This window comes from Heterodontus francisci, chromosome 19 (genome assembly GCF_036365525.1).
Source record: "Heterodontus francisci isolate sHetFra1 chromosome 19, sHetFra1.hap1, whole genome shotgun sequence".
In the NCBI taxonomy this organism is placed as follows: Eukaryota; Metazoa; Chordata; class Chondrichthyes; order Heterodontiformes; family Heterodontidae; genus Heterodontus; species Heterodontus francisci.
In genome coordinates, this window is record NC_090389.1 from 56004279 (window position 1) to 56032042 (window position 27764).

General features: G+C 43.8%; 1 protein-coding gene across 3 annotated transcripts in view; it reads right to left on the reverse strand.

The window, feature by feature from the left end:
- The window catches only part of appl1 (adaptor protein, phosphotyrosine interaction, PH domain and leucine zipper containing 1), an 84184-nt gene that overhangs the window by 11441 nt on the left and 44979 nt on the right, over positions 1-27764 (reverse strand). For all 3 annotated transcript variants that reach the window (XM_068051696.1, XM_068051695.1, XM_068051694.1), the window contains 8 exons: positions 21386-21428; positions 15673-15729; positions 7734-7825; positions 5621-5803; positions 3426-3478; positions 1726-1900; positions 1354-1390; positions 984-1130 (listed from right to left, as the gene is read on the reverse strand). In XM_068051696.1, coding sequence (XP_067907797.1) covers positions 984-1130; positions 1354-1390; positions 1726-1900; positions 3426-3478; positions 5621-5803; positions 7734-7825; positions 15673-15729; positions 21386-21428 — 787 coding nt within the window. The remainder of the gene's footprint in view (positions 1-983; positions 1131-1353; positions 1391-1725; positions 1901-3425; positions 3479-5620; positions 5804-7733; positions 7826-15672; positions 15730-21385; positions 21429-27764) is intronic.

A 27764-nucleotide genomic window follows, 5' to 3' on the forward strand; every position in this document is an offset into this window, starting at 1 on the left:
TAAAATGAACTTTGGTTTTATGTCCAGTTGATGAAATTGATTTGCTTTAAAGCAGTGTCATGTAGATCCCCACGTGCCAAGAATGAGGCATATTAATTTTGTCACATGAACATTGATTTTAAACTGTTGCTGGAGTGAAGAAATGACTTGTTTGAAGATCACCAGACACTGGGCTGGAAGGACATTTGCATACTAAGAACTGCTGCTTGTGGAGACAAAGGACTATTCCCTGCTCCAATTAACCCAAATGAATTTTGATCACCAGACATTGAAGGGGTAAAGAAACACATTCCAGGGCCTGCTAAGATGATGCGATCCACAAAGCCAGGACTGGTTAAACCAGCTGGTCACATGACAAACTGGCTGGTCCAGGTCTTTTGAACTAGCCACAGGACAGTTTGATTTCAGAAGGCAGTTTGAAAACTGTAGGAACAAGGAAGCCTCTCTCTCTCTCGCTTTCTCCTCAAGCCACCGGATCCACGGAAGACACGTAAACCTCAAGCGAGATAAGACTCCTACATCGAAACAAGTTGAAGCGTGAACTGGATCCCAATGAATTGCAAGACTTAACGGCAACCAAAAGACTCCATATTCAACTTAAAGGACTGTAACTACCAGATACTGCTTCAAACTTCTCCCCTTTGTTCCTTCTGCCTTTTTCTGTCTCTATCTGCACGTGTGTTTATCGCGTATGCATGCTAGCGTGGTCGCGTCGCATATTCGTAGTCATTAACCGGATTAGAGTTTAAGATTAATTTCTACCTTTCTTGTTTAAATCTAAGGAAACCGGTCTGATTTTTTTGCCTTACAATTGGAGCAGTGAACAAGGATTCACTGAAGGGAAACTAAAAACACAGTGTTTTTAAAATTAAACCCTGTTACGGTTAAACCAAGCAAAGGCTGAGAGGGTACCCCTAGATTCCTCCTCACCTGGTTGTAACAGCAGAATAGGAAACACTATCATAAGGAATGTTCCTTCATACCTTTTCTCCCTCATTGTTTGATTCAAACACATAGCATACTGAGATTGGTCGTCCTTCTATTCTGCTTCCTCCTGTATGCAGCACAAACCCAAAGAGACGTTTGTTCTCTTTGTGAGTTGCACAAAGAACCACATTTTGCAAAGGGAACTGCAACAAAAAAACATGACAATCAAAATAGACTCAGTGAAGGTTCTGCAATGCAGGAGTAATAGGACTTCATTATACAGTAAAAGCAAAAACAGAAATACCTTGGATATAAAACTTTTTTTTTAGTGAACTAGACATGAGCAAGCTTGAAAATAGAGACAGGTTCATAGAAACTCCTTTTCCAAAAATATTGATAATGACAGTTAATAATTTTAATACCTACCCTTAAGCGTGTGACTTGAGTCTGAGGATCAATCAACCTAAAATGTAAAGCAAACTATAATCAGCTACAATAAAAGCAAAATACTGCGGATGCTGGAAATCTGAAATAAAAACAAGAAATGCTGGAACCACTCAGCAGGTCTGGCAGCATCTGTGGAAAGAGAAGCAGAGTTAACGTTTCGGGTCAATGACCGAAGTTCCAAAGAAGGGTCACTGACCCGAAACATTAACTCTGCTTCTCTTTCCACAGATGCTGCCAGACCTGCTGAGTGGTTCCAGCATTTCTTGCTTTTATTTTATAATCAGCTACATACATACTTTAATTGGTCAAAGACAGGAAAACAATTCTGAGAACCAGCAAAAAAGAACTTACTTCAAACAGTCACAGGTCACTAGTAAATGTGATTCAGTCATCCGAAAGATGTTATGTATAGCACGGGCAGCAAGGATCTGACGCATTGTCTCACAAATAACATCTGAGGTTTCATTTGCTTTTACTTCCATTGAACCAAGGAATCTCACAATAAACAACTGATGAAGAATAGATTCTGCAATAGATATTAGAATAAAAACATCAATCTGTTTTAACTGGTATTGTTCACTTTTTGTTTTCTTCATGCATTCATGGAGTCACGAAGGGTAATACTAAAGGAATTAGAATCAGTGACCAGTATCAAGTTAGGTTAGGTCAGCAACTGTAATCTAAGGCAAATGTAGTACCGAGTTCAAACTACACTATCCCAATAAGAATAGTGTCAACAGAGCTCTGTAATGCATCTCCGAGAAACACCAATCAAATGTACCAGTGACATTTTAATTGAGCACATGCTTTATTTTGATGGCAAGACAGTAGGATCTTCCAACCTGGAAAAGGTTATAGTTTAAAATACAATAGTAACAATCAAACTCATGACAAATTGGAATGTGTCTAAATCTACCTAAATAATGTTAAACAAATATATTCTAAATATGAACTGAATAATTTTGACAATAGTAAACCTTAGAGATACTTAAATACGATTCTCAATCCTTATTTCATGGTGTGTATTTTGTGTAACCTTATTAGCACTATATGTTAGATCTGGAAAACACAGTGTTAAAAACTATGGCCAGTATTTTATGTAGTCCCTGAGGCAGAGGCATGGAGGGCTGGCCGCTAAGCGATCTTCCTGGGGGTGGGGTAGGCCAATGATGGCCTTCCTACCCGGAGGTCAATTGAGGCCCTTAAGTGGTCTATTAAGGACTTCTTCCCACTCCCGCTGGAATCTTACCAGTGGCTGGGGGGAAGGGGGGGGGGGGGGGTGCGTGGGGGTGTTGGGTGGCACCTTGTAAAATGAGGTGCCTTCCCTGCAGACTGAGGGGGGGGGGGGGGTGGAGTCCCTTCTCTGTGGGCAATCTGTGGCCCACGAAGGACCTCCGGCAGGAACCAGTTTACTCCCCAGGACAGCACTTTCCCTGGACTACACGAACTACCACCGCACCCCACCCCCCACCAACCCACTTGGGCCTTCCTTCCTGGCTCCTCACTCAACCTTAGATCCAGGATTCCAGCACTGGGTCTGGGTCCAAGGCCTCTGCAGTACCAGCAGTGGCCACTGCTCCCAGTGGCACTGTCAATATTGCTAAGCTGCCAGCCCTCTGATTGGCCGGCAGCACTTGGAGGTGGGATCCCTGTATTTATAGGGATAGGGATCCCAGCCTCTGAAACTTCGATGTATAAGACCAGAGGATCACTCCGGGGAGGGCACGAAAAGGCAGAGGCGGGGCTTTCCCCAGCCTTTTCGGCCCGGTGCCGGGAGCCCCGCCTCCAACACAAAATTCAGCCCTATGTTACAGATCCAATAAAGAAAATTAGACTTCCCAGGACCGATAACCAAATAAACTTTATAGAGTGAATGATGGCCATTCCTATTTATCTGTAGGATGACCCAGGCAAATGAGAGGTGACTATTCCTAACATGTTGTAATTTATCTAAAGCTTAGCACTATAAGTTCAATGAGGGAACAATCCTTAGTAAATTTTGATGTGCTTACATGCTTTTCCTTTTTTGCCATAGAAACATTGCACCTTACCTTCAGATTCCTCTGTTTTTGACTCCCCAGATTCTCCAAATGGATTTGTTCGTCTAATGGAGGAATAACAAATGGCAAGATGTTAGATTACTTTTAAAGAAATGATTTAAATTCTTCTTCTGTTGGATTCGCTTCCCTGCTTTCCCTGAAGGCACATTTATACGGGCATCACTCTAGGACATTGCCCCCAGTCTTCATTTGTGAGCCTAAACAGTAAATAGCTGCAGGCTTTTTGACTGCAGAGGGCAACACAGCAGATCTTGACCTTATCCTTATCCAAAATTCACATGTCCACTTCAGTTGAGATTACTAGATAGTAATCAGAAGCAGGATCCTCTCTGATGTTTTACCCCTTTTCCCAAACTCAGGGATTCTCAGGTCAATTGTAGTGTTCTTGTCACTGCCTCTGTTAAGATTACCTAACTGAGCTCAGATTGAGGATCAAACCTTGGGACCCCTGTTATCTGTTCAGCTGAGCTATGCATTGCATGAAGAAGCTGAACTAGAAGCGAAACATTTCAAATCTAACAATAGAATGGAATTTCTCAATATAGGAAGCATAAAGAATCCATTGTGAAAAGCTTATTTTGTACCATGTGTCAAAAATACAGTTATTTCAGTAGGCTCTTAGTCCAATGCAGTAGTTGAGACATCCTGAACAACATAAGAAATAGGATCAGGAGTAGGCCATTCGGCCCCTCAAACCTTCCCCCCCCCCCCCAATTCATTAAGATCATGGCTGATCTGCCCCAGACCTCATCTCCTCTTTCGTGCCAGCTTCTCATAGCCCTCAACTCCCCGACATTTCAGAAATCTATCTACCTCCTCTTTAAATACTTTCAGTGATCTAGCCTCCACAACTCTCTGGGGTAGAGAATTCCAGACATACACTACCCACAGAGAAGAAATTCCTTTGCATCTCAATTTTAAAATGAGTGTCCCCTTATTCTGTAACTATGTCCCCGAGTTCAAGATTCCCCCATTAGTGGAAACATCTTCTCAACATCTACCCTGTCAAGCCCCCTCAGAATCTTGTATGTTTCAATAAGATCACCCCTCATTCTTCTAAACTCTAATGGATAAAGGCCTAACCTGTTTAGCTGTTCTTGATAAGTCAACCCCTTCATCCCAGGAATCAGCTTAGCGAATCTCTTTTGAACCGTCCCCAATGCCAGTATATCTTTTCTTAAATACAGGGACCAAAACTGTACACAGTACTCCAGATGCGGCCTCACCAACACCCTGTACAGTTGTAAGACTTCCCTATTTTTAAACTCCAACCCCCTAGCAATAAAGGCCAAAATTCAATTAACCTTCTTAATTAATTGCTGCACCTGCATGCTAACTTTTTGTGTTTCATGCACAAGAACACCAAGATCCCTCTATGCTGCACTTTTTTGGAGTCTCTCTCTATTTAAATAATAGTCTGCCTTTTGATTCTTCCTACCAAAGTGCATGACCTCACACTTTCCTACATTTCCTCCATCTGCCAAATTTTTGCACATTCACTCAATCTATCTGTATCCCCTTGCAGATTCCTTATGTCCTCATCACAACATGCCCTCCCACCTATTTTTGTATCGTCAGCAAATCTGGATACATTACACTCTGCACCCTCCTCCAAGTCATTAATATAGATAGTAAATATTTGAGGCCGTAGGACTGATCCTTGTGGCACTCCACTAGATACGTCTTTCCAACCTGAAAAAGACCCATTAATCCCAACTCTCTGTCTTCTGTGAGTTAACCAATCCGCAATCCAGGCTAATACATTACCCCCAATACCGTGAGCTCCTATCTTGTGCAATAATCTTTTATGTGGCACCTTATCGAATGCCTTCTGGAAATCCAAATACACTACATTTACCGGTTCCCCTTTATCAACTGATCATATTTCTACAATAAATAGATAAGAAAAGCTTTCAGCCTAATTAGCAGGCTTATATGCTGTTACTATTGATCAAATGTCCACTGAACATCCTACATGTTTTTCATATAATAAAACCAGAAAGTGCTGGAAATATAGAGCAGGTCTGGCAGCATCTTTGGAGAGAGCAGCAGAGTTAACGTTCCCATTAACTCTGCTTCTCTCTCCACAGATGCTGCCAGACCTGCTGAGTATTTCCAGGACTTTGTTTTTATTTCAGATTTCCAGCATCTGCAGTATTTTGCTTTTATCTGCATGTTTCTGTTACCTGGTACCTTGTCCTGAAGTCTTTGCTTGGTTAGACAAGTCTTCACTGACAGAAGAAATTATGTCAAACTGAATGGGTGTGTCTGGGGCAACTATTGAATCCAGTGACACTGCAGAAAGGGCAGCAGATTCTGATCCAAGGGAGCTGGAACTGTTTGTCCGAGAGGGATGAGGTCTGCTGTGGCTGTTGATGAAAGTTGGTACAAAAAAATTTGAAATTTTCCCCCAGGTCGCTAGAAATCAATATACATTTTGTTTGTTACATTTTCCATTTAAAAAATAGTCCCTAAGACACAACACAGTGGTGGTCTGCTGCGTTCCCCAAAACATGGCCCTCCAGAGAAATGTGGACCTTGAGGATAATGAGGTCCTGGAAGGAAACGGCTCATCAGGGGAGGAGCAGGAGGTAAGAGAGGAGGTGGAATTCGAGGCAGAGAGAGATGATGCTGAACAGAGAGGTGCTCCTTCTGCATGACAAGGTGACCTCTCCCTGCCACCCTCCAGGAAGAAGACCTCCCTCCTCTTCCTCATTGGGAGGCACAGTGGCGCAGTGGTTAGCACCGAAGCCTCACAGCTCCAGGGACCCGGGTTCGATTCTGGGTACTGCCTGTGCGGAGTTTGCAAGTTCTCCCTGTGTCTGCGTGGGTTTCCTCCGGGTGCTCCGGTTTCCTCCCACATGCCAAAGACTTGCAGGTTGATAGGTTAATTGGCCATTATAAATTGCCCCTAGTATAGGTAGGTGGTAGGGAAATATATAGGGACCGGTGGGGATGTTATTGGAATATCGGATTCGTGTAGGATTAGTATAAATGGGTGGTTGATGGTCGGCACAGACTCGGTGGGCCGAAGGGCCTGTTTCAGTGCTGTATCTCTAAACTAAACTAAACAGTAGATGAAATTTAGAGATGGCATGGTTCAATGCAGATTCGTGTCCACATTTGTTACCTGGCCTCAGCTGTAACATTGTAGCGAGGCTGCAAATGAGCCTCTAGTAACAGAATTGTAGATTTTTTTTTTACAGCACAGAATACGACTATTGGGTCCATCACCCCTCTGCTGGCTTTGCTCTTCACTTAGTTCCTTTCCCTTGCCACTTCTCCCCACCTTTAAATATTTATCCACTTCCCTTTTTGAAAGCTATCATAGATTCTACTTTCACCACTATTCTGGCATGGCATGCCATGCCATGTCCTGACAACTCTCTACTTGCCACTTCAATAATTTGTTTGTTTGAATTTCGTGAACCTGGTGGCTTGGAAAAGATTATTTTAGTGCTACTACCTCATTGCTGGTTGAAGCTGCCTACAAGATCGATCAATCTCAGTGGCATGGATTTTCCCTTTCCCAATGTTAATTGGAATCTGGTGCCAAATCAAGGCAATCCCCAGATGGCCAGCAACAGTGATGTCATCAAGCAGCATAAGCAGCCATTCACAAAGTATTCTCAGACAGCAAACGAGGAAGTAAAATGCACTGAACCCCTTCACTTTTCATTAAATTTTATAGAAAGTGAAATGAATGATTGATATATACACATTAGAAGCTGAAATATAAACTCAAAGAATACTAAAATGCTTAGAATTTCTGAATCAGAACAGAAAAATTTGACATTTCACAAATATAAAATTTGTTTTCCAAAGCCAGAGAAGTTCTTCAGCAGTAGTTATGACTTAGTCCACCATTAAAAACAGAGGCACACAAGGTAGAACTTTTTAGGGAGTTTTTAACAGCGATATTACAGTGTAAAAAGGGAAGTTCTCATCAATTCAGTGATTTGTAATTCATTACCTTCTGCGGGGATTTCAACTGTGCATCCTATAGAGAAATGTAGAATTACTGACAGCAACTTCTGGATTTCCATGTTTAATTGTGCACGTGCGGACTCCAGAAATTGATGTCAGTTTCAGAGGAGTGATGATGGCGAACGCTGACAGTTTCACTGTCATTACTACTACAAAATTCAGATCAATATGTTTATTTATATCAATTAAAACATCGCTTAGATGTTCCAGAATAAAAGACAGTTATGTGTGTGATTATTTTTTCCCAATAGAATGCAGTAATAAATTTTTCATTCTGGAACTAGATTCTGAAGAGGTTTAATTTCTGCTTACACTGTAGGCCTTAAGCTTTCATGCCTTTGTTGAAATGAAGGGGAGGGTGTAACAGCCTCCAGAGCAGACTGGTTTACTCGAGCAGCCAATTCCTGTAATAAGAACAAAGAATAACTTATTCTTTTATCCTTGAATGCTGCAAGTTTCCATAACTGTAATCTCACTGGTAACAGTGGACAATGGTGAGTGATGCCAATAGGCAACAGAATAACTGCTGCCTGCCAATAACAGAACAAAGAGAAAAAAAGACTATCTGCTTTTAAAAGTATTCAGTGACAAAGGTATAATTTTCACTGCAAATTTCACATTATACAGTCAACTACAAACCTCAGGTTATGATCAAGTGTAAAATGATGCTTTCAGCTGAATACTTCAGAATTTGCTTTCAGCCATTTCTGTGGTCACTGGATCAACACATGACTGCTGCGTCACTCAGCTGTAGTCAACATTCCTATACTGTTTGGTACAATTTTATTTGTTTAATGCACATAGCAAATTATCCAATCTATAGGACTATAACTGTGCTACCTTGTCAATTAATTACTCCACTGATTATTGAAACGCTTCATTATATAATCAGTACCTAGGGAATATCAGCACTCTGGTGAACTCATTTAATTTGTATTTTTTAGCCAGAGGTTATTTGTCCCAAAAGGACTAAAGATATACCATTTTTGTGGAATGATGCAACAATCATTTTGCAGTATAGGATAGAAGCAAACCTAATCAAATGTAAAATACTGCATCACATCCATATCAAATGGCTCCTTTTCCTTAATATTTTTGGTGCTTTAGATTAGATTAGATTAGAGATACAGCACTGAAACAGGCCCTTCAGCCCACCGAGTCTGTGCCGAACATCAACCACCCATTTATACTAATCCTACACGAATCCCATATTCCGACCAAACATCCCCACCTGTTCCTATATTTCCCTACCACCTACCTATACTAGTGACAATTTATAATGGCCAATTTACCTATCAACCTGCAAGTCTTTTGGCTTGTGGGAGGAAACCGGAGCACCCGGAGAAAACCCACGCAGACACAGGGAGAACTTGCAAACTCCACACAGGCAGTACCCGGAATCGAACCCAGGTCGCTGGAGCTGTGAGGCTGCGGTGCTAACCACTGCGCCACTGTGCCACCCTAAATACATTTAGCAAAACTTGGCTTTCCTGCAATTCTCTATTAAAGGTCAACTGACACTAATAATATCCTTGCTTGGACACAGATCTATTGCTAGCAGGTATATAACTATTTACTTTATATGGTTTTCACATTGGGAAAGATCCTTTCAAACAGTTGATGCAAAATACTCCCAGAATAGTTTGGATTTCTGCTTTTTTAAAATCATTTTCGTGCTCATCAAGGTGACATATTAGTGCTCTGAAATGAAATACTTTTTATGTTTAGCTACAATTAGCAACACGGAGCATTCCCAATATCAGCTATATCACAAGCTGGATGCGATGCAGAGCCCTCTCTGCTTGGTGCAATGTGTTTTTACCAACTACAAAATCACAGTGTAACTCATTCAAGTTCTGATTGTTTGCAAAACAATAAGATACAAAACTGTAATTGTAAATAAAAGACATACCTCACCTCCCTAAAACCTCGTGGCTCATTAGATAAATGAATAAACTGGTAGGGTGCTGAGCCACATTGACCAGGAAGCTTTGAGGTTTAATCTCTAGAACAAATTGTTAGCTCATCTCAGAAAGGCCAGTGGCAAAGTACTACAACTGGCCTTAGCACCCTTGTGTAAGGAAAGGAAACAGTGGGCTTAATTTTGCGGTAAGTTTGAAGGTCAAGGTGGTGGCATCAGAAGAGATCTCACGGCGGGTAGACAGCCAATTAAGTAATGCAGCACGGGGGCAGTCCAATCCAGGGCATGAGGCGGAAAGTCAGGCGGCAAGGTCAGTGTCAGTGCCGCAGCAGGTGCTGGCGTCATATTTAAATGGCTGCCTGCCCCGCATTCACTGCTGTCTCAACAAAGGAGTCCTTCTCCTTCACTGCTGCCTCGACCATCCTGCTGGCGATGCTCCCTGACTGCAACCTCGATCATCCTGCTGGCACTGCTCCCTGACTGCAGCCTCGACCATCTTGCCATTGCTGCTCCCTGACTGCTGCCTCGACCATCCTCCTGCTCCCTGACTGCAGCCTCGACCATCCTGCCGCTCCCTGACTGCAGCCTCGACCATCCTGCCGCTCCCTGACTGCAGCCTCGACCATCTTGCCGCTGCTGCTCCCTGACTGCAGCCTCGACCATCTTGCTGCTGCTGCTCCCTGACTGCAGCCTCGACCATCTTGCCGCTGCTGCTCCCTGACTGCAGCCTCGACCATCTTGCCGCTGCTGCTCCCTGACTGCAGCCTCGACCATCTTGCCGCTGCTGCTCCCTGACTGCAGCCTCGACCATCTTGCCGCTGCTGCTCCCTGACTGCAGCCTCGACCATCCTCCTGCTCACTGACTGCAGCCTCGACCATCCTGCCATTGCTGCTCCCTGACTGCTGCCTCGACCATCTTGCCATTGCTGCTCCCTGACTGCAGCCTCGACCATCCTCCTGCTCCCTGACTGCAGCCTCGACCATCCTGCCGCTCCCTGACTGCAGCCTCGACCATCTTGCCGCTGCTGCTCCCTGACTGCAGCCTCGACCATCTTGCCGCTGCTGCTCCCTGACTGCAGCCTCGACCATCTTGCCGCTGCTGCTCCCTGACTGCAGCCTCGACCATCCTCCTGCTCACTGACTGCAGCCTCGACCATCCTGCCATTGCTGCTCCCTGACTGCTGCCTCGACCATCTTGCCATTGCTGCTCCCTGACTGCAGCCTCGACCATCCTCCTGCTCCCTGACTGCAGCCTCGACCATCCTGCCGCTCCCTGACTGCAGCCTCGACCATCTTGCCATTGCTGCTCCCTGACTGCAGCCTCGACCATCTTGCCGCTGCTGCTCCCTGACTGCAGCCTCGACCATCCTCCTGCTCACTGACTGCAGCCTCGAACATCCTCCTGCTCACTGACTGCAGCCTCGACCATCCTCCTGCTCCCTGACTGCAGCCTCGACCATCCTCCTGCTCCCTGACTGCAGCCTCGACCATCCTCCTGCTCCCTGACTGCAGCCTCGACCATCCTCCTGCTCCCTGACTGCAGCCTCGACCATCCTCCTGCTCCCTGACTGCAGCCTCGACCATCCTCCTGCTCCCTGACTGCAGCCTCGACCATCCTCCTGCTCCCTGACTGCAGCCTCGACCATCCTCCTGCTCCCTGACTGCAGCCTCGACCATCCTCCTGCTCCCTGACTGCAGCCTCGACCATCCTCCTGCTCCCTGACTGCAGCCTCGACCATCCTCCTGCTCCCTGACTGCAGCCTCGACCATCCTCCTGCTCCCTGACTGCAGCCTCGACCATCCTCCTGCTCCCTGACTGCAGCCTCGACCATCCTCCTGCTCCCTGACTGCAGCCTCGACCATCCTCCTGCTCCCTGACTGCAGCCTCGACCATCCTCCTGCTCCCTGACTGCAGCCTCGACCATCCTCCTGCTCCCTGACTGCAGCCTCGACCATCCTCCTGCTCCCTGACTGCTGCATCCACGACCATCCTCCTGCTCCCTGACTGCTGCATCCAATCAACCAAGGAGCTCACTGGAAGGCAGCAGCAAGAATGTCAGATGGAAAACCCCGGATGGCCCCACGGTTCAGCGATGCCTCCCTGCAGGTTCTCCTCCTGGCTTCAAGGGCCAGGTATGGGAGTAGGAGAGGATTCCAACTGACCAAGCAAGCCTAGACGGAGATTGCAGAGAATGTCTGGGGGAAGTTACCCCCCCCACCCCGCCACTCCCCCCTCCGAATCTGGATACAACACCTCAAGTGCATCAATGACCTTATCTGGTCTGCCAAGGTGAGTACTCCATACCACCTTTCCCTTTGGGATTTGCATGCTTGCAAAGCAAGAAGGTGCACTCGGTGGAGAGGAAGTGACCACCTGATCGGTGGCAATGGGGTTGGGCAGCAGCATATCCTGCCAGAGGCATGGCTGCTTCTCAGTGAGAGGCGCCTGTCTGTCTTTGCTGACCTCGACAAGGTCCCTCGAGAGTGGCATTTGTGCCCCCCCATCATGGTCCACTGTGCCCGTACCAGCATAGATGTCGTGCTTGTCTCCATGGGGAAACTAACAGTCCTGCTTCTTGTGCTTGCAGGAGAAGACCGCACACAACAAAAAAAGGGCAAGATGAGCGGAGGGGCGGCGTACCGCCACATCCTGACCACCATGTAGGCAGAGGCCTTGGAGTTGCAGGACACCAGGGTGCTTGTGCGATAGCTGATGGCAAGACAGGAGTGCCAGCCCGCGAGGGTGAAAGAATAAGCACAGGTGCAAAAGGGTGCATCTGGCACACACAAGGCACAGTGCTCATATGACCACTGCTGGACACATGGAGTGCCACAGCAAGCACAGTTGGGATGCAGAAATGGGAAGCCCTGAACCCTTAAATATTTATGTTCTCTCATGCAGGTCAGGGTTAAGCCAAGGCACAAAGGGCTTGAGAGACTGGGGGCCAGTCGACCACCTCTGAGGAGCAAGAGGGATCCTCAGAGAGTGCAGCATCACATCATTCCCCCGCACCTTCCACCAGAGCAGATACTCTCATGTTGGTAGGTATGCGTTCATGCTCCAGAACTTGCTGCGCCCCTAGCCAACGTCCTCCAGTACAGCTACAACATTGGCATCTACAAGGCAATATGGAAAATTGCCCAGATATGTCCTGTATACAAAAAGCAGGACAAGTCCAACCCGGCCAATTACCGCCCCATCAGTCTACTCTCGATCATAAATAAAGAGATGGAAGGTATCATTGACAGTGCTATCAAGTGGCACTTCCTTAGCAATAACCTGCTCGGTGATGCTCAGTTTGGGTTCCGCCAGGGCCACTCAGCTCATTACAGCCTTGGTTCAAACATGGACAAAAGAGCTGAACTCAAGAGGTGAAGTGAGTTTGACAGAGCATGGCATCAAGGAGCCCTGGCAAAACTGGAGTCAATGGGAATCGGGGAAAACTGTCCGCTGGTTGGAATCGTACCTAACGCAAAGGAAGATGGTTGTGGTTGTTGGAGGTCAATCATCTCAGCTCCAGGACATCATTGCAGGAGTTCCTCAGGGTAGTGTCCTAGGTCCAACCATCTTCAGCTACTTCATCAATGACCTTCCTTCAATCATAAGGTCAAAAGTGGGGATGTTCGCTGATGACAGCATCATTCGTGACTCCTCAGATACTGAAGCAGTCCGTGTAGAAATGCAACAAGACCTGGACAATATCCAGGCTTGGGCTGGGAAGTGGCAAGTAACATTCGTGCCACACAAGTGCCAGGCAATGACCATCTCCAAGAGAGAATCTAACCATCTCCCCTTGACATTCAATGGCATTACGATCGCCAATAATGGCGAACCTGCGACCTCTACCACCTAGAAGGGCAAGGGCAGCAGATGTATGGGAACACCACAACCTGCAAGTTCTCCTCCAAGCCACACACCATCCTGACTTGGAACTATATCACCATTCCTTTACTGTCGCTGTGTCAAAATCCTGGAACTCCCTTCCTAATAGCACTTGTGGGTGTACCGATCCCACAAGGAATGCAGCGGTTCAAGAAGGGAGCTCACCACCGCCTTCTCACGGGCAATTAGGGATGGGTAATAAATGCTGGCTTGGCCAGCGACAGCCACATCCCACGAAACAAATGAAAAAGGTCAGTATTTTGCTTTTATCTTTAGTGGGTAGTCCTGGTCTCCAAGTATCCAACCCCGAAGGCATGTGGGGGCCCGGAAAGCTGAGGCACCTGGGACTGCTGCAGTATGTAGGCGTCTTGGTAGCTTTCCGGGAACCGTGCACACACCTGAAGGATCTGCTTTCCGTGGTCAGAGATCAGTTGGACACAGATGGAATGGGAGTACTTCCTGTTGATGAAGGTCACTGGCTGGACCGTGGGAGCCTTGATGGCCACCTGCGAGCAATTGGTGACATACTGCACCTGGGGATAGCCTCTTCTGCGCGTGCTGGTGTGTTCCTCTGCACCCTTCTGCACTGTGCCCCCGAGGTTGGCCCTCTTGCTGGTCCTGAGGTTGCTGATGCGCCCCCACTATTGCCTGGACCTCCTTCCCTCTGAGCTGCCCCTCCTCCTCAACAGGGGTGCCAAGGCCTGGGTGGATGAGGCCCATGGCAGGTAGCCTCTTTCTTATTCCTGGGCCTGCCCCCCCCGACTGCCCAAAACCTGTCCCTGAGACCTATCCTCAGACTAAGTGCTACTGCCCCTATCTGACCCTAGCAACATGCTCCCACAGTCCAGGCACCTTCTCCCCCTTCTGTCGACATTGGCAGCTCCCTCTGTGCACCACCCTTCCTGCCACCACGCACTGGCTTCCCCAATGGTTTCCTGAGAGCCACCACTTAGTTCCCACTGCCTTGCCACCTCGTTTAACCAGGTGGGGCTCCAAAGACCAATGGTCTCCATGCGTCATTGGTAAAATGAGAAATACAAATGTGCCGTAAAATTGCAGTTAATTGGCCTTTCAACTACCTTAATGGTGTCTTGCTGCCTCAATGCCAGAAATCTGCCCTCCATGGTTCCTGCCATGGGTAAAATCCGGAACTAACATCAAGACATCAGATTTCCAGCCAAAACGTGCTCCTGCTCTCATTTTATTGTCCTCCCCACCTCCAAACTCATTCTAAATGGCCTGGTAAAGGTCTGGCTAATAATTCAGGCATATAACTCCCGATTCATATTTATGCCATCTGCTATAAGACCCTCAAATGGGGATCTCTGATGAGCCATGTTCCTTCTAATTTTTCTTCATTGTGCGCAGCCTGTTTGTTGCATTGTGCGGTCCCTTTAAGATCATCACGTGGCTGCACTTGCACAAATGTTACAAGTAACTTTGGTTGTGTGCAACCTGTTTGGTTCACTGCACGGTATGTTGTGGATTGTCGGCCAGCCGCACAGCTTAGAGGGAACATTGCTGATGAGGGGGTGGCTATCCTGCCTCTCGGATAAAGAATGGCCAGCTGCTGAGTGGTAGGAGAGGAGCGGGGCAGAACAAGTGAATAAATTGGTAACTTTTTCCAGGCTGAATAACAGAAAGGAAAAAAAACTGGAATGGAATCATAGAAACTTAGAGTGCAGAAGGAGGCCATTCGGTCCCTCATGCCAGTGCTGGCTCTTTGGAAAAGCAGTCGTGCTTACAGCCCCAATTTTTGTCCTTTCCCTGTAAATTCCTCCTGTCAAACTCCCTTTTTGAATTATTTATGGAATCAGCTTCCACCATCTTTTCAGGTAGAGCATTCCAGATCCCAACAACACTCTGGGCAAAAACATTTCTTCTCCTCTCTTATGTAGATTTTGTGCTAATTATTTTAAATCTAAACCTCTGATTAGTGACCCACTTGCCAGATTACAATGGTGGGTAAAATCCATTTTATAAGCTCAACAGTTATATCATTTGCCTCTCTATTTCTGATGTTCACTGATGAAGAATGTTACCTCATTGTTTTTGTCATTATGCTAGAGTTCCCCATAATACAGTTTTAGGCACACTTCAAGTTTTTTTTTAAAACTCATCTCCATATGAATTCTAAGGATCATGGCATTCTGTTCCTTTGAATTTTATATAGCAATGCATTTGTTAAAATGGTAATTTCCCAATGAAGAACCATTTCTTAGTAAGAATGGAAGCTTCCAGAGGTAATGGAATAGCTGTATTGGAATTACAGATTTGAATTACCAAAAGTAATTTCACATAAATAATTGGAAAAAGAGATCCTGTAGCTTTGTGGAATTTAACAGCTTAAGGGATACTTTGAGATCAGTGTTTACTGGAACTTACTGATTCTTTCATTTAATTCATGCAAATAGGAAATTATCGGTCACAGTAACATGCAATCTTACTTCTGGGTTCTCGCTGAGGTAGATACGTTTGGAAATATTATTGATTGTTGTAATCCACTGCAAAAAAAAGCAAATTTTTTTTAGATACCACAAACATTTTTATAACACGCATTATCCGGAAAATAACACACAGAACATGGATATTTGCATATTAAAGAAGACAACTGTCAACGCTCACATGAAGTGCAGCAGCTGAAAATACAGAACCCAAACTGAAGAGTTATAAAAATTGACTTTTCCTTTAAAACAATCTGGACAATGTGTTATAAATGGCTACTGAAGGTCAAATGACATGGCCCTGTATATTCAAACTGTCTTACTGTCTGTTAAGGACAAAAGGATACATTCCAAACTAGGAGGTGCCAATTACACCCATCCTGAACCCGAGACATTGAATTGAATGGGTTCTTCTGAAATAAAGAAGGTGTGAAGTAGCCAGATCCTGAACCATCGTTGGTCACTACAGGGAGGGTGCTGCATCTCCCAACAGAGGCAGCATGTGAGAGATTTTGGAGCTTAATATGTAGCCCCCTGGAGAGGGAGGGCATCAGAACAATATCACAAAAGCCTGTCCAGCCAAGAGCTGAGAGATCCAGCAAAAGCCAAAGAAGGAGTCCTTCAACTTGTTACAGCAGAAAACTGAAATTGACCACCGACTCCAGACTGAAGTCTCAACCACCAGAAAAATCTATAAACAACTCAGGCCTGCAACTTTAAAAGAGAAATTGATCTCCAAAAAGATTCAACAGGTTTACTGTGAACCCCAAACACCTAACTCACTTCAAACCACTTACCCTTTTCCTCTCTATCTATTCTTGTGTGTGTGTGGGCATATGTGTATGGGTGGGTACAGTTGCAACCATTCCTGAAACGAATATTGTTCAATACATAGTTAATCTTCGGTTTTAAACCTACAAGAAAAATTGTCGCTGTTTATTTGATAAATAAAACACAAGGGGTTAAAACCCTCGTGACTAAAACACTTGCTGCGGTCAGTTGGGAGGTGAACAGTGGGAAGCACCCACAGCCCCATACTACCTGGCCCTAACACAACTGTACACAAGAAATAGGAGCAAGAGTAAGCCCATCGAGCTTGCTCCGCCATTCAACACGATCATGACTGATCTTAGAGGCTTCAACTCCACTTTCCCGCCTGCTCGCCATATTCCTCGATTCCCTGAGACACCAAAAATCTATCTATCCCAGCCTTAAATGTGTTCAATGAAGGAGCATCCACAACCCTCTGGGTTAGAGAATTCCAAAGATTCATAACCCTTTGAGTGAAGTAATTTCTCCTCATCCCAGTCCTAAATGAATGGCCTAAGCTCTCAGTGTCTACCCTATGCAGCCCCTTCAGAATCTTTTATATTTTAATGACATCGCCTCTCATTCCTCTAAACTCCACAGAGTACAGGCCTAATTTACTCAGCCTCTCATCATAGGACAGCCCCCTCATCCCAGGGACCAATTTAGTGAAACTTTGCTGTACCGCCTCCAATGCAAGTATATCCTTTCTTAAATGTGGAGACCAAAACTGCACACAGTACTCCAGATGTGGTCTCGCCAAAACCCTGAACAATTGGAGCAAGACATCCTTATTCCTGTACCCTAATCCCCTTGCAATAAAGGCCAACATGCCATTTGCCTTCCTAATTGCTTGCTGTACCTACATGCTAACTTTGTGTTCCTTGTACAAGCACACCCAAGTCTCTTTGAACATCAACACTTACAAGTTTCACACCTTTTAAAAAATATTCTGCTTTTCTATTCTTATGACCAAAGTGCATACTTCCCTACATTATAATCCGTCTGCCATCTTGTTGCTCACTCACTTAACCTATCTATATCTAGTCATTTAGTAATACAGAACTTGAGTTTTGCTGTAAATAGAGACATGTTGTCAAAGCTTTTCGTCTTGCACTCATCAGGACAATTCACAAAAATAACCAATGTAAGGGAAAACAACAACTTATACTGCGTGAGAAGAGTGCTGATTGGTTGGTAAGTGAACTCTGACTGGTAAAGGCATTGCCATGGAGAATGCACCAGGTTACGGTGACTGACAGTTAATTGCCAAGCTTTGTTTGAAATTTAAACCAGGCAGCTTGACTCTGACTGGTCAAGGCATTGCCCTGAGGAATTAACCAGCGAATGGCTGTCACTTATTTTGTTCAGCTGAAACAGGCGCAATGTTTGTACATATTCTCTGTCTGCAAAGAACAAAATTTCAGCAATACTATCTATATCTCTTTGCAGCCTCTCTGTGTCCTCCCCACATATTACCTTTCTACTTACCTTAGTATCATCAGAAAACTTAGATACATTACTCTCTGTCTTTTCATCTAAGCCATTAATATAGATTGTAACTAGCTGAGGCCCTCCACTATTCATTGCCTAACACTTGAAAATGCCCCATTAATGACCATTCTTTGCTTCCTGTCTGCTAACCAATCCTCTATCCATGCTAATATATTATCCCCAACTCCATGAGCCCTTATCTTGTCTATTAACATTTTGTGTGGCACCTTATCCATGCCTTTTGGAAATCTAGGTATACTACAACTACTGCTTGCCCTTTATCTACCCTACTAGTTACATCCTCAAAAAAACTCATAACAAATTTGTCAAAAAGAATTTCCCTTTAGTAAAACAATTTTGACTTGTTCTAATCATACTGTGCTTTATTAAGTGCATTGTTAAGACTTCCTTAATAACAGATGCCAGCATTTTCGCAACGACTGATGTTAGGCTAACTGGCCTGTAGTTCGCTGTGTTCTCTCTCCTTCCTTTCCTGAAAAGCGGTGCAACATTTGCCAACTTCCAATCTGATGGGACTGTTCTCAAATCTAAAGAAAATCATAGCTAGCACATCCACTATATCTGTAGCTACCTCTTTTAGAACCCTAGGGTGTAGGCCAGGGATTTGTCAGATTTCAGTCCCTTAAGTTTCTCCAATACTTTTTCTTTGCTGTTATTAATTTCCTCACTCTTTTTAGCCCCTAGGTTACCGTCTATTTCTGGGATAAAACTTGTGTCTTCTACTGTGAAGACAGACACAAAATATTTGTCCAGTGCCTCTGCCATTTCCCTGTTCCCCATGATAATTTCTCCTGTCTCTGCTTAAAGAGACCAATGTTTACTTTATCCACTCTCTTCCTTTTTATATAAAAGCTCTGACAATCTATTTTTATATCACTGGCTAGTTTACTCATATTCTATTTTCTCCTAATCAACAACTTTTTGGTGGCCCTTTGTTGGTTTCTAAAACACCCCCAATCCTCTGAATTGCTACCCTTTTTTGCAACGTTGTAAGCCTCTTCTTTTAATCTAATACTTAACTTCCTGAGTGAGTCACGGATGGCTCGTTCTTGCTGAGTATTTGTTTTTCAGTGGACTATATTTTTCATGAACATTTTGAATTGTTTCTTTAAAGGTTTCCCACTGTTCATTTACTGCCATACCTTTTAGTCTATTTACCTAATTTACCTTAGCCAGTTCTCCACTCATACCCAAGTAATTAGGTTTAAGATTCTTGTTTGTGATTGGAGTATGTCATTTTCAAACTTAACATGGAATTCAATGGTATTATGATCACTATTTCCCAGTGGGACTTTTACTATGACATTACTAATTAACCCTGCTTCACTACACAATACTGGATCTAAGATAGCTTTATCCCTAGTCAGTTCCACAATGTATTGCTCCAAAAAACTGTCTCCAAAACATTTCACAAACTCATCTAACTCATCTGCTAGACCACTCTTGCCAATTTAATTGTCCCCGTCTAAATGATGATTAAAGTTCCCCACAATTATTACATTCCTTTTGTTACAAGCTCCAATAATTTATTGTTTAATGCTCTGTCCAGGAGTATAACTACTGTTAGGGGGCCTTTGACCCACTCCTACTAGTGTTTTCTGATTCTTGCTATTCCTAATTTCCACCCATACTGGTTCTACTTCATGATCTTCTGAGGCCAGATCCTTTCTCACTAATGTCCTTATGTCATCCTTTATTATCAAGGCTGCCCCTCCTCCTTAGCCATTCTGTCTGTTTTTCCGAAATATTGTGTACCCTGGAATATTTATTTCCCAACCTTGATCACCTTGTAACCATGTCTCATTATGTAATGGCGATTAGATCTAAACCATTTACCTCTATTTGTGCCAGTAGTTCATCCATCTTCATTCAGATAAAGAAGCTTTAATTTCATTTTTTTTTAAACTTCTATTCCCTGCAATGACCTTATTCGCTAATGTACAATTTTTGTTAAACTCTGTCCCTTCCTGTCCCATTCTGCTCGACTTTACCCACGATGCTATACTGTTCTGAAGCCTCGGCCTTTCTCTTTAGATTTCTAAATCTCCCTTCACCCGAACCCTCCACAAACGCACCCCACCACCACCCCTCCCCCCTCCCAGCCTCTAGCCTTATCAGTTGGCGCTCTCTTAAGTTTGTACACTCTGTCCCTTCCTGCCACCCTCTGAATATCATTACTCTTATTGCTATCTTATTCTCTTGCCTTCTCCTCTCTTTAAATTATCACATCTTCCCTCACTTGATCCCTCGTCCCCACTATTTAGTTTAAAGCCCTCTCTACTGCCCTAGTTACACAACTCGCAAGAACACTGGTCCCAGCACAGTTCAGGTGAAGGTCCCAACAGTACAGGTCCCACTTTCCCCAGCATGAATCAAAATCCATTTCTCCCACACCAATCTTTGAACCACGCATTTAACTCTGTTCTTATTTAATTTTAAAAACTCTTCATATTACATGGATACCATGCAATAAGCACATCAGTGTACTGGCTACTAACATAATGGTGGAATCAACATTTGACCCAGGAAACAGACTCACAAGAAAACTCAAAATTTTACTAATAATCAATTGTTTAGGCATATATATCAAAGTGACTAGCAGTGACACAAGCTCAGAGTTTTAGATATTGAGAACTCAGCTGAGCTCTCAGTCATGGCTTTGGCCATCAACAGAACACCCCAATGGTTTTACATGGGTAACTGATCTCCTGTGGTGTTGTTTACAGTATGCTGGATAGAATGTTTTATAAGGACATCAGTGTAAAACAATGCATTGGACAATATATTACTCTGATGGCGAACTTATTTCCCTTTAAGTTCACCAAGTCTACTTATTCAGTACGCAAAGCCTCAGGGCATTCAGTTTGATTGTTGTTTGGTAAAGTTAATTTGTAAATTGCAAAGTGACAGTTTCAGACTTCGACTAAGAAGTGTACAGCATTTTGGAGTTTTCAACATCTGTAGCAAAGTGTGAGGCTTGTGTGAACTGGATACTGTTCCTAATGCAGCAATACAGATTTTGTATATGATTAACACACTGTACGGTGTCACAAAGCATTATAACACTAAATGGCTTTGATAAGATAATAGAGCAATTTTTCAACATTATGTTCATCTCTATCAATGTTACTTCATCCATTATGTCCTTGGGACATAGTACAGGCTGCTTTGTTTTACAAGATGTACAATATCTTACCATTTTTATTTTTGCTGGTGTTAGCATAACGATGAGCAATAAGCAATTAGCTACTGCAATTAAAAATGATTTTTTTTTTTATAAGTGATAAGGAGTGTATCACAGTAGATACACACATATGCTATTGCAAAATTATGTTATAACAGTCATATCATGAAAGAAATATTCATATTGTGAAAGATCATCTTCAAAGCTTACCTCTTCACACTCTTTTTTACTCTCTGCTTGTAAAATAACAGCTCTGCAACATTAGAAAGCAAAATCAGTATTTTTCCTAAATGTAAAAACATTAAAAAAGTGAGAGAATGTGCTAAACTATTTCATACAGCAATACAGCACATTATTAAATTTTATAGCAAAGCACTTAGAGAACAGTGGTAGAATCGGACAGAGTCAGCATGGATTTACGAAAGGGAAATCATGCTTGACAAGTCTACTAGAATTCTTCGAGGATGTAACTAGTAGAGTTGATGAGGGGGAGCCAGTGGATGTGATTTATTTGGACTTTCAGAAGGCTTTCGACAAAGTCCCACATAAGAGATTAGCATGTAAAATTAAAGCGCATGGGATTGGGCGTAGTGTATTGCGACGGATAGATAACTGGTTGGCGGACAGGAAACAATGAGTAGGGATAAATGGGTCTTTTTCCGAATGGCAGGCAGTGACTAGTGGGGTACCACAGGGATCGGTGCTAGGACCCTAGCTATTCACAATATACATTAATGATTTAGATAAGGGAACTAAATGTAATATCTCCAAATTTGGAGATGACACAAAACTGGGTGGGAGGGTGAGTTGTGAGGAGGATGCAGAGAGGCTTCAGGGTGATTTGGACAAGTTGAGTGAGTGGGCTAATGCATGGCAGATGCAGTATAATGTGGATAAATGTGAGGTTATCCACTTTGGTAGCAAAAACAGGAAGGCAGACTATTATCTGAACAGCTATAAACTGAGAGAGGGGAATATGCAGCGAGACCTGGGTGTTCTCATACACCAGTCACTGAAGGTAAGCATGCAGGTCCAACAGGTGGTAAAAAAGGCAAATAGTATGTTGGCCTTCATAGCGAGAGGATTCGAGTACAGGAGCAGCGATGTCTTGCTGCAATTATATAGAGCCTTGGTGAGGCCAGACCTGGAATACTGTGTGCACTTTTGGTCTCCTTATCTGAGGAAGGATGTTCTTGCTATAGAGGGAGTGCAACGAAGGTTTACCAGACTGATTCCTGGGACGGCGGGACTGATGTATGAGGAGAAATTGAGTCGGTTCGGATTATATTTGCTGGAATTCAGAAGAGTGAGGGGGGATCTCATAGAAACCTATAAAATTCTAACAGGACTTGACAGGGTAGATGCAGGAAGGATGTTCCCGATAGTGGGGGAGTCCAGAACCAGGGGTCATAGTCTAAGGGTACGGGGTAAACCTTTCAGGACTAAGAAGAGGAGAAATTTCTTCACCCAGAGAGTGGTGAGCCTGTGGAATTCGTTACCACAGAAAGCAGTTGAGGCCAAAACATTGTATGTTTTCAAGAAGTTAGATATAGCTCTTGGGTCTAAAGGCATCAAAGGGTATGGGACGAAAGCGGGAACAGGTTACTGAGTTGGATGAGCAGCCATGAGCACACTGAATGGCAGAGCAGGCTCGAAGGGCTGAACGGCCTACTCCTGCTCCTATTTTCTATGTTTCTAAAGGGTGGCACAGTGGCGCAGTGGTTAGCACCGCAGCCTCACAGATCCAGCGACCCGGGTTCAATTCTGGGTACTGCCTGTGTGGCGTTTACAAGTTCTCCCTGTGTCTGCGTGGGTTTCCTCCGGGTGCTCCGGTTTCCTCCCACACGCCAAAGACTGCAGGTTGATAGGTAAATTAGCCGTTAGTAATTGCCCCCAGTATAGGTAGGTGGTAGGGAAATATAGGGACAGGTGGGGATGTGGTAGGAATATGGGATTAGTGTAGGATTAGTATAAATGGGTGGTTGGTGGTCAGCACAGACTCGGTGGGCCGAAAGGCCTGTTTCAGTGCTGTATCTCTAAACTAAACTAAACTAAACTAAAGGGCTGAATTATCACAACCATAAGCATTTGAGACAACAGTACTTGACTTAAAAAAAAAAATCCGTAATCATCTTTTCTTAGATGTTCTAAATGAGTGCTTCTGCAAAATAGTTTTCATCTTATCCCCATACCTTCTTAATGTTCCTCTAATGGTTTTGTGACAGTGGCTGGTGTAGTCTAAGCTATACGGAACACAAGGCCCAAAGTTCAGTTCTCACTTTGTACTAGTTAATTGGCCTTGGCCAGGGCGGTATTTTGCTGCAATAATTGACCTCAGCATCCTTGGGCTACGACAGGGTTGGCAACCTACGGCTCCAGAGCCGTATGCAGCTGTTTAATATCTCATTTGTGGCTCCCAACCTTTTCCAGTTGGATCACATTATCATGAAAAAAGCCTAAATAAAAATTAAGAAAAGAAAGAGCTGTGCTTTTATTGTGGGGTTAAAAGGCTAACCATTATGTTTCACTTTATAGTTTCAAATGATTATTTTAATGAAAAATATTATCATGCTTTAAAGTGCTTTAGCTACACTATGGTTTTAGTAAATGCCGTTGGTTTATGGAACAGCTTTTATGGTTGCGATCATTATTGTTTCTAATCTAGCCGAGACAATAAATTATTCTGAATGTGCGATTGGAAGAATTTTTAATCATGAAAATCAACAGCTGAAAAAATTGTCTTAATTCCACACATCTTAAGTTAAATTTTGTTTTAAAGATGACTTTACTGACAAAATTATCGTAAAATTCGATTATAAGATCTGTTATAAAAACAAAGACAAAAATCATTCTCAGTTTTACACTGAAATTCATTACTTTTTTATTAAATGAATATGGTTCAGCCTTTTTACATTTTCTTTTTGAACATGCTTATACATAATTCATGCAAATCGACACAAAACCTGAACGTGAAAACACTGATGATACGAAGGGGAAAAAAATCAAAAAAAGATGCAAAAAATGTCAAAAAAACCCCACAATAATTCAGTTAGGTCTCTTTTAATTTTGTTTTTTTCTATTGATACATAAATTCAATATGCATTTTATTCATTATACATGCAAATTATGCATTCTGCGCCACAGACACTTGACAATTTGCTACGCATTTAGTTTAGAAATGGCGAATTTTCGTCTTGCGGCTCCCAATAGTTATTATTCTCGACAAATTTTTTTTTTGAAATGGCTTTTTAGGTTCAAAAAAGGTTGCCGACCCTGGGCTTGGAGAAAAATAATATCCCAGGGTTCCTAATTCTCATTAACATCCAAGCCTGATTTTACCTATCCTATCTCATGGAAAGAGGGTGCTTTTGGATTGGAAACCAATTTTACACATCACAATGCAGACTCAACCTAAACTCGCCCATTCCAGGTGGGTTGGGTTAAAATTGGAGCTCCAGTCACTCTCACGGGAAAGCGCTCATGTAGACATTGTGAGAAAATGATTCGTTCACTGGATAAATGGAAAAACAACCTGTTTCCACTTTGAATAAAAAAAAATTTCAGTATAGAACTGAAAGAATGCTTTTTGTCTTTGTTTTTATAACAGATCTTGTAATAAATAGAATGTTATTATAATTTTGTCACCTCGCTGGAGGTAACAGTGGAAGAAACTGCAGTCCAAACTGCACCCAGCATCTAACACCACATTATGTTAACATGCTCAATCCCTCTCAAGCACCAACTCAAATAACCATCCTTCCTAGGTTGTTCATGCAGAAGTAGATAAAATTGCTTGCTGTGGGAGGCCTAGTCTTACAGCAAATGGGAAAATGGCAAATGTTAAAGTAGTTGTCAGAACAACAACAAATAACTACAAAAAAAACAGTGAGAAATAATCTTTAAACTGATGATAAAGGTGCTGTGAGGCATATCAGATTCATTCAGGCATTGTATCAGGACAAGTTTTATGTACTCTCATCCGAGACAACCCTACAAAGTATTTCTCACTAATATTGGGACTGGTGTTCAAGTTTGTACGATTGTCCCATTGACTAATCGAGTAATAGCCTGACATAGTTGTACTCACAGGATCGTATCTTTCAGTCAATCTCCCAGGCTTCTCCATTATGATCTTTAGACATGTCTTGTCCCACTGGCAGAACAGACACACCATAGGCACAGTGGTATACAGGTGAGTGAAAGTGGCCCTGAGACTACTCAACATTGACTCCACAGCAGATGAAATCCCAGCTTCAGGTCAAATAAGGTCAAGGAAACTCTTCGTGACCGTATACTGCTGTTGTAAACTGACAAATCAGTACTCCTTCATGTTGCACATCACTTTGATGAAGCGCTGTGGCAGATAGGGCACAGAATGTACTCTGGAATGAGGTACTTCAATTCCAGTCACAGTGATTCAGAAGTATCACCAGTGATCAAGCTGGCCCATTCTTGAAGAAAACAGCAGCCAGACTGAGCCTGCATCAGCTGATCAGGAAACCAATACAAAGAAGTAACTACTTGATCTTGTACTCACTCACCTACCTGTTGCAGACATGACTGTCCACGGACAGTAGTAAACAGGACACAGCCCTTTTGAAGACAAAGCCTAGTCTTCACAGTGAATAAATCCTCCACTGCCATGTTAAGTGGGACAGTTGAAGAACAGATCGAGCAGCCCAAAACTGCCCATCCAGAAAGTGTTGTGGGCCAACAGCAGCAGAACTATATACCATCAAACCTATAATCAATGGTCCAGCATATCCCTCACTCCTTGATCACAATTGAGACAGATAACCAATTCTCATTCAAGTTGGATTGTAGAACAAGGGTGTGCAGAAGCAATATCATGCTTATATAAAAGCAAAATACTGTGGGATATGCCGAGCATTCTTTGTTCCAGTCCTACTCAGGCCCCCTCCCCCAACTCTTTTTCCGGTACATTGATGACTGTATCGGTGCCGTTTCCTGCTCCCGCCCTGAACTAGAAAACGTTATCAACTTTGCTTCCAATTTCCACCCTTCTCTCACCTTTACATGGTCCATCTCTGACACTTCCTTTCCCTTCCTCGACTTCTCTGTCTCCATCTCTGGGGATAGGTTGTCTACTAATATCCATTATAAGCCCAACGACTCCCACAGCTACCTCGACTACACTTCTTCACACCCTACCTCCTGTAAGGACTCTATTCCATTCTCCCAGTTTCTCCGCCTCCGACGCATCTGCTCTGATGATGCTACCTTCCATGACGGTACTTCTGATATGACCTCCTTTTTCCTCAACCAAGGATTTCCCCCCACTGTGGTTGACAGGGCCCTCAACCGTGTCCGGCCCATTTCCTGCACCTCTACCCTCACCCCTTCCCCTCCCTCCCAGAACCGCGACAGGTTTCCCCTTGTCCTCACTTTCCACCCCATCAGCCTCTGCCATTTCCGCCACCTCCAGCGTGATGCCAATACCAAACACATCTTCCCCTCCCTTTCCCTGTCAGCATTCCAAAGGGATCGTTCCCTCCGCGACACCCTGGTCCACTCCTCCATTACCCCCACCACCTCGTCCCCGTCCCATGGCACCTTCCCCTGCAATCGCAGGAGGTGTAATACCTGCCCATTTACCTCCTCTCTCCTCACTATCCCAGGCCCCAAACACTCCTTTCAGGTGAAGCAGCAAATTACTTGTACTTCTTTCAATGTAGTATACTGTATTCGCTGCTCACAATGTGGTCTCCTCTACATTGGGGAGACCAAACGCAGACTGGGTGACTGCTTTGCGGAACACCTCCGCTCAGTCTGCAAGCAGGATCCTGAGCTTCTGGTTACTTGCCATTTCAACACTCACCCCTGCTCTTATGCTCACATCTCTATCCTGGGCTTGCTGCAGTGTTCCACTGAACATCAACGCAAGCTCGAGGAACAGCATCTCATTTTCCGATTAGGCACACTATAGCCTGCCGGACTGAACATTGAGTTCAATAATTTCAGAGTATGACGGGCCCCCCATTTTACTTTTATTTTTAGTTATTTTTTCTTTTTTACATTTTTTACAATTTTTTTTATTCTTTTGTTCATTTCATTGTAGTTTGTTCAGTTTGCTCACCCACTGTTTTTTTTCATGTTTGTACTTGCTGCTGTTCAATATTCAGTTTGTTAACACCCTATCTGTACTAATCTTTGTCTTTCAACACACATTAACATACTGTTTGCCTTTGCTCCATGACCTCTTGGTCAGCTATGTGGCCTTGTCCAATCTACACCTTCTCCTTTGTTATCTCTTGCCCCACCCCCGGCTCACTTGCTTATAACCTTTGACATTTCTAATATTTGCTCGTTCCGAAGAAGGGTCACTTACCCGAAACCTTAACTCTGCTTCTCTTTCCACAGATGCTGCCAGACCTGCTGAGTGGTTCCAGCATTTCTTGTTTTTATTTCAATATCATGCTTACCTTGGGTTGAGGTACCACCCTACTGCACAGGGCTACCTAACTGCTAAACTACAAAAGCACAGATTGTAAACAGAGCTACGCAGTTCCAATACCAAAGGATCAAGTCTAGAATGGTGGTGGACAACCAGGATGGAGGAAGCTCCATG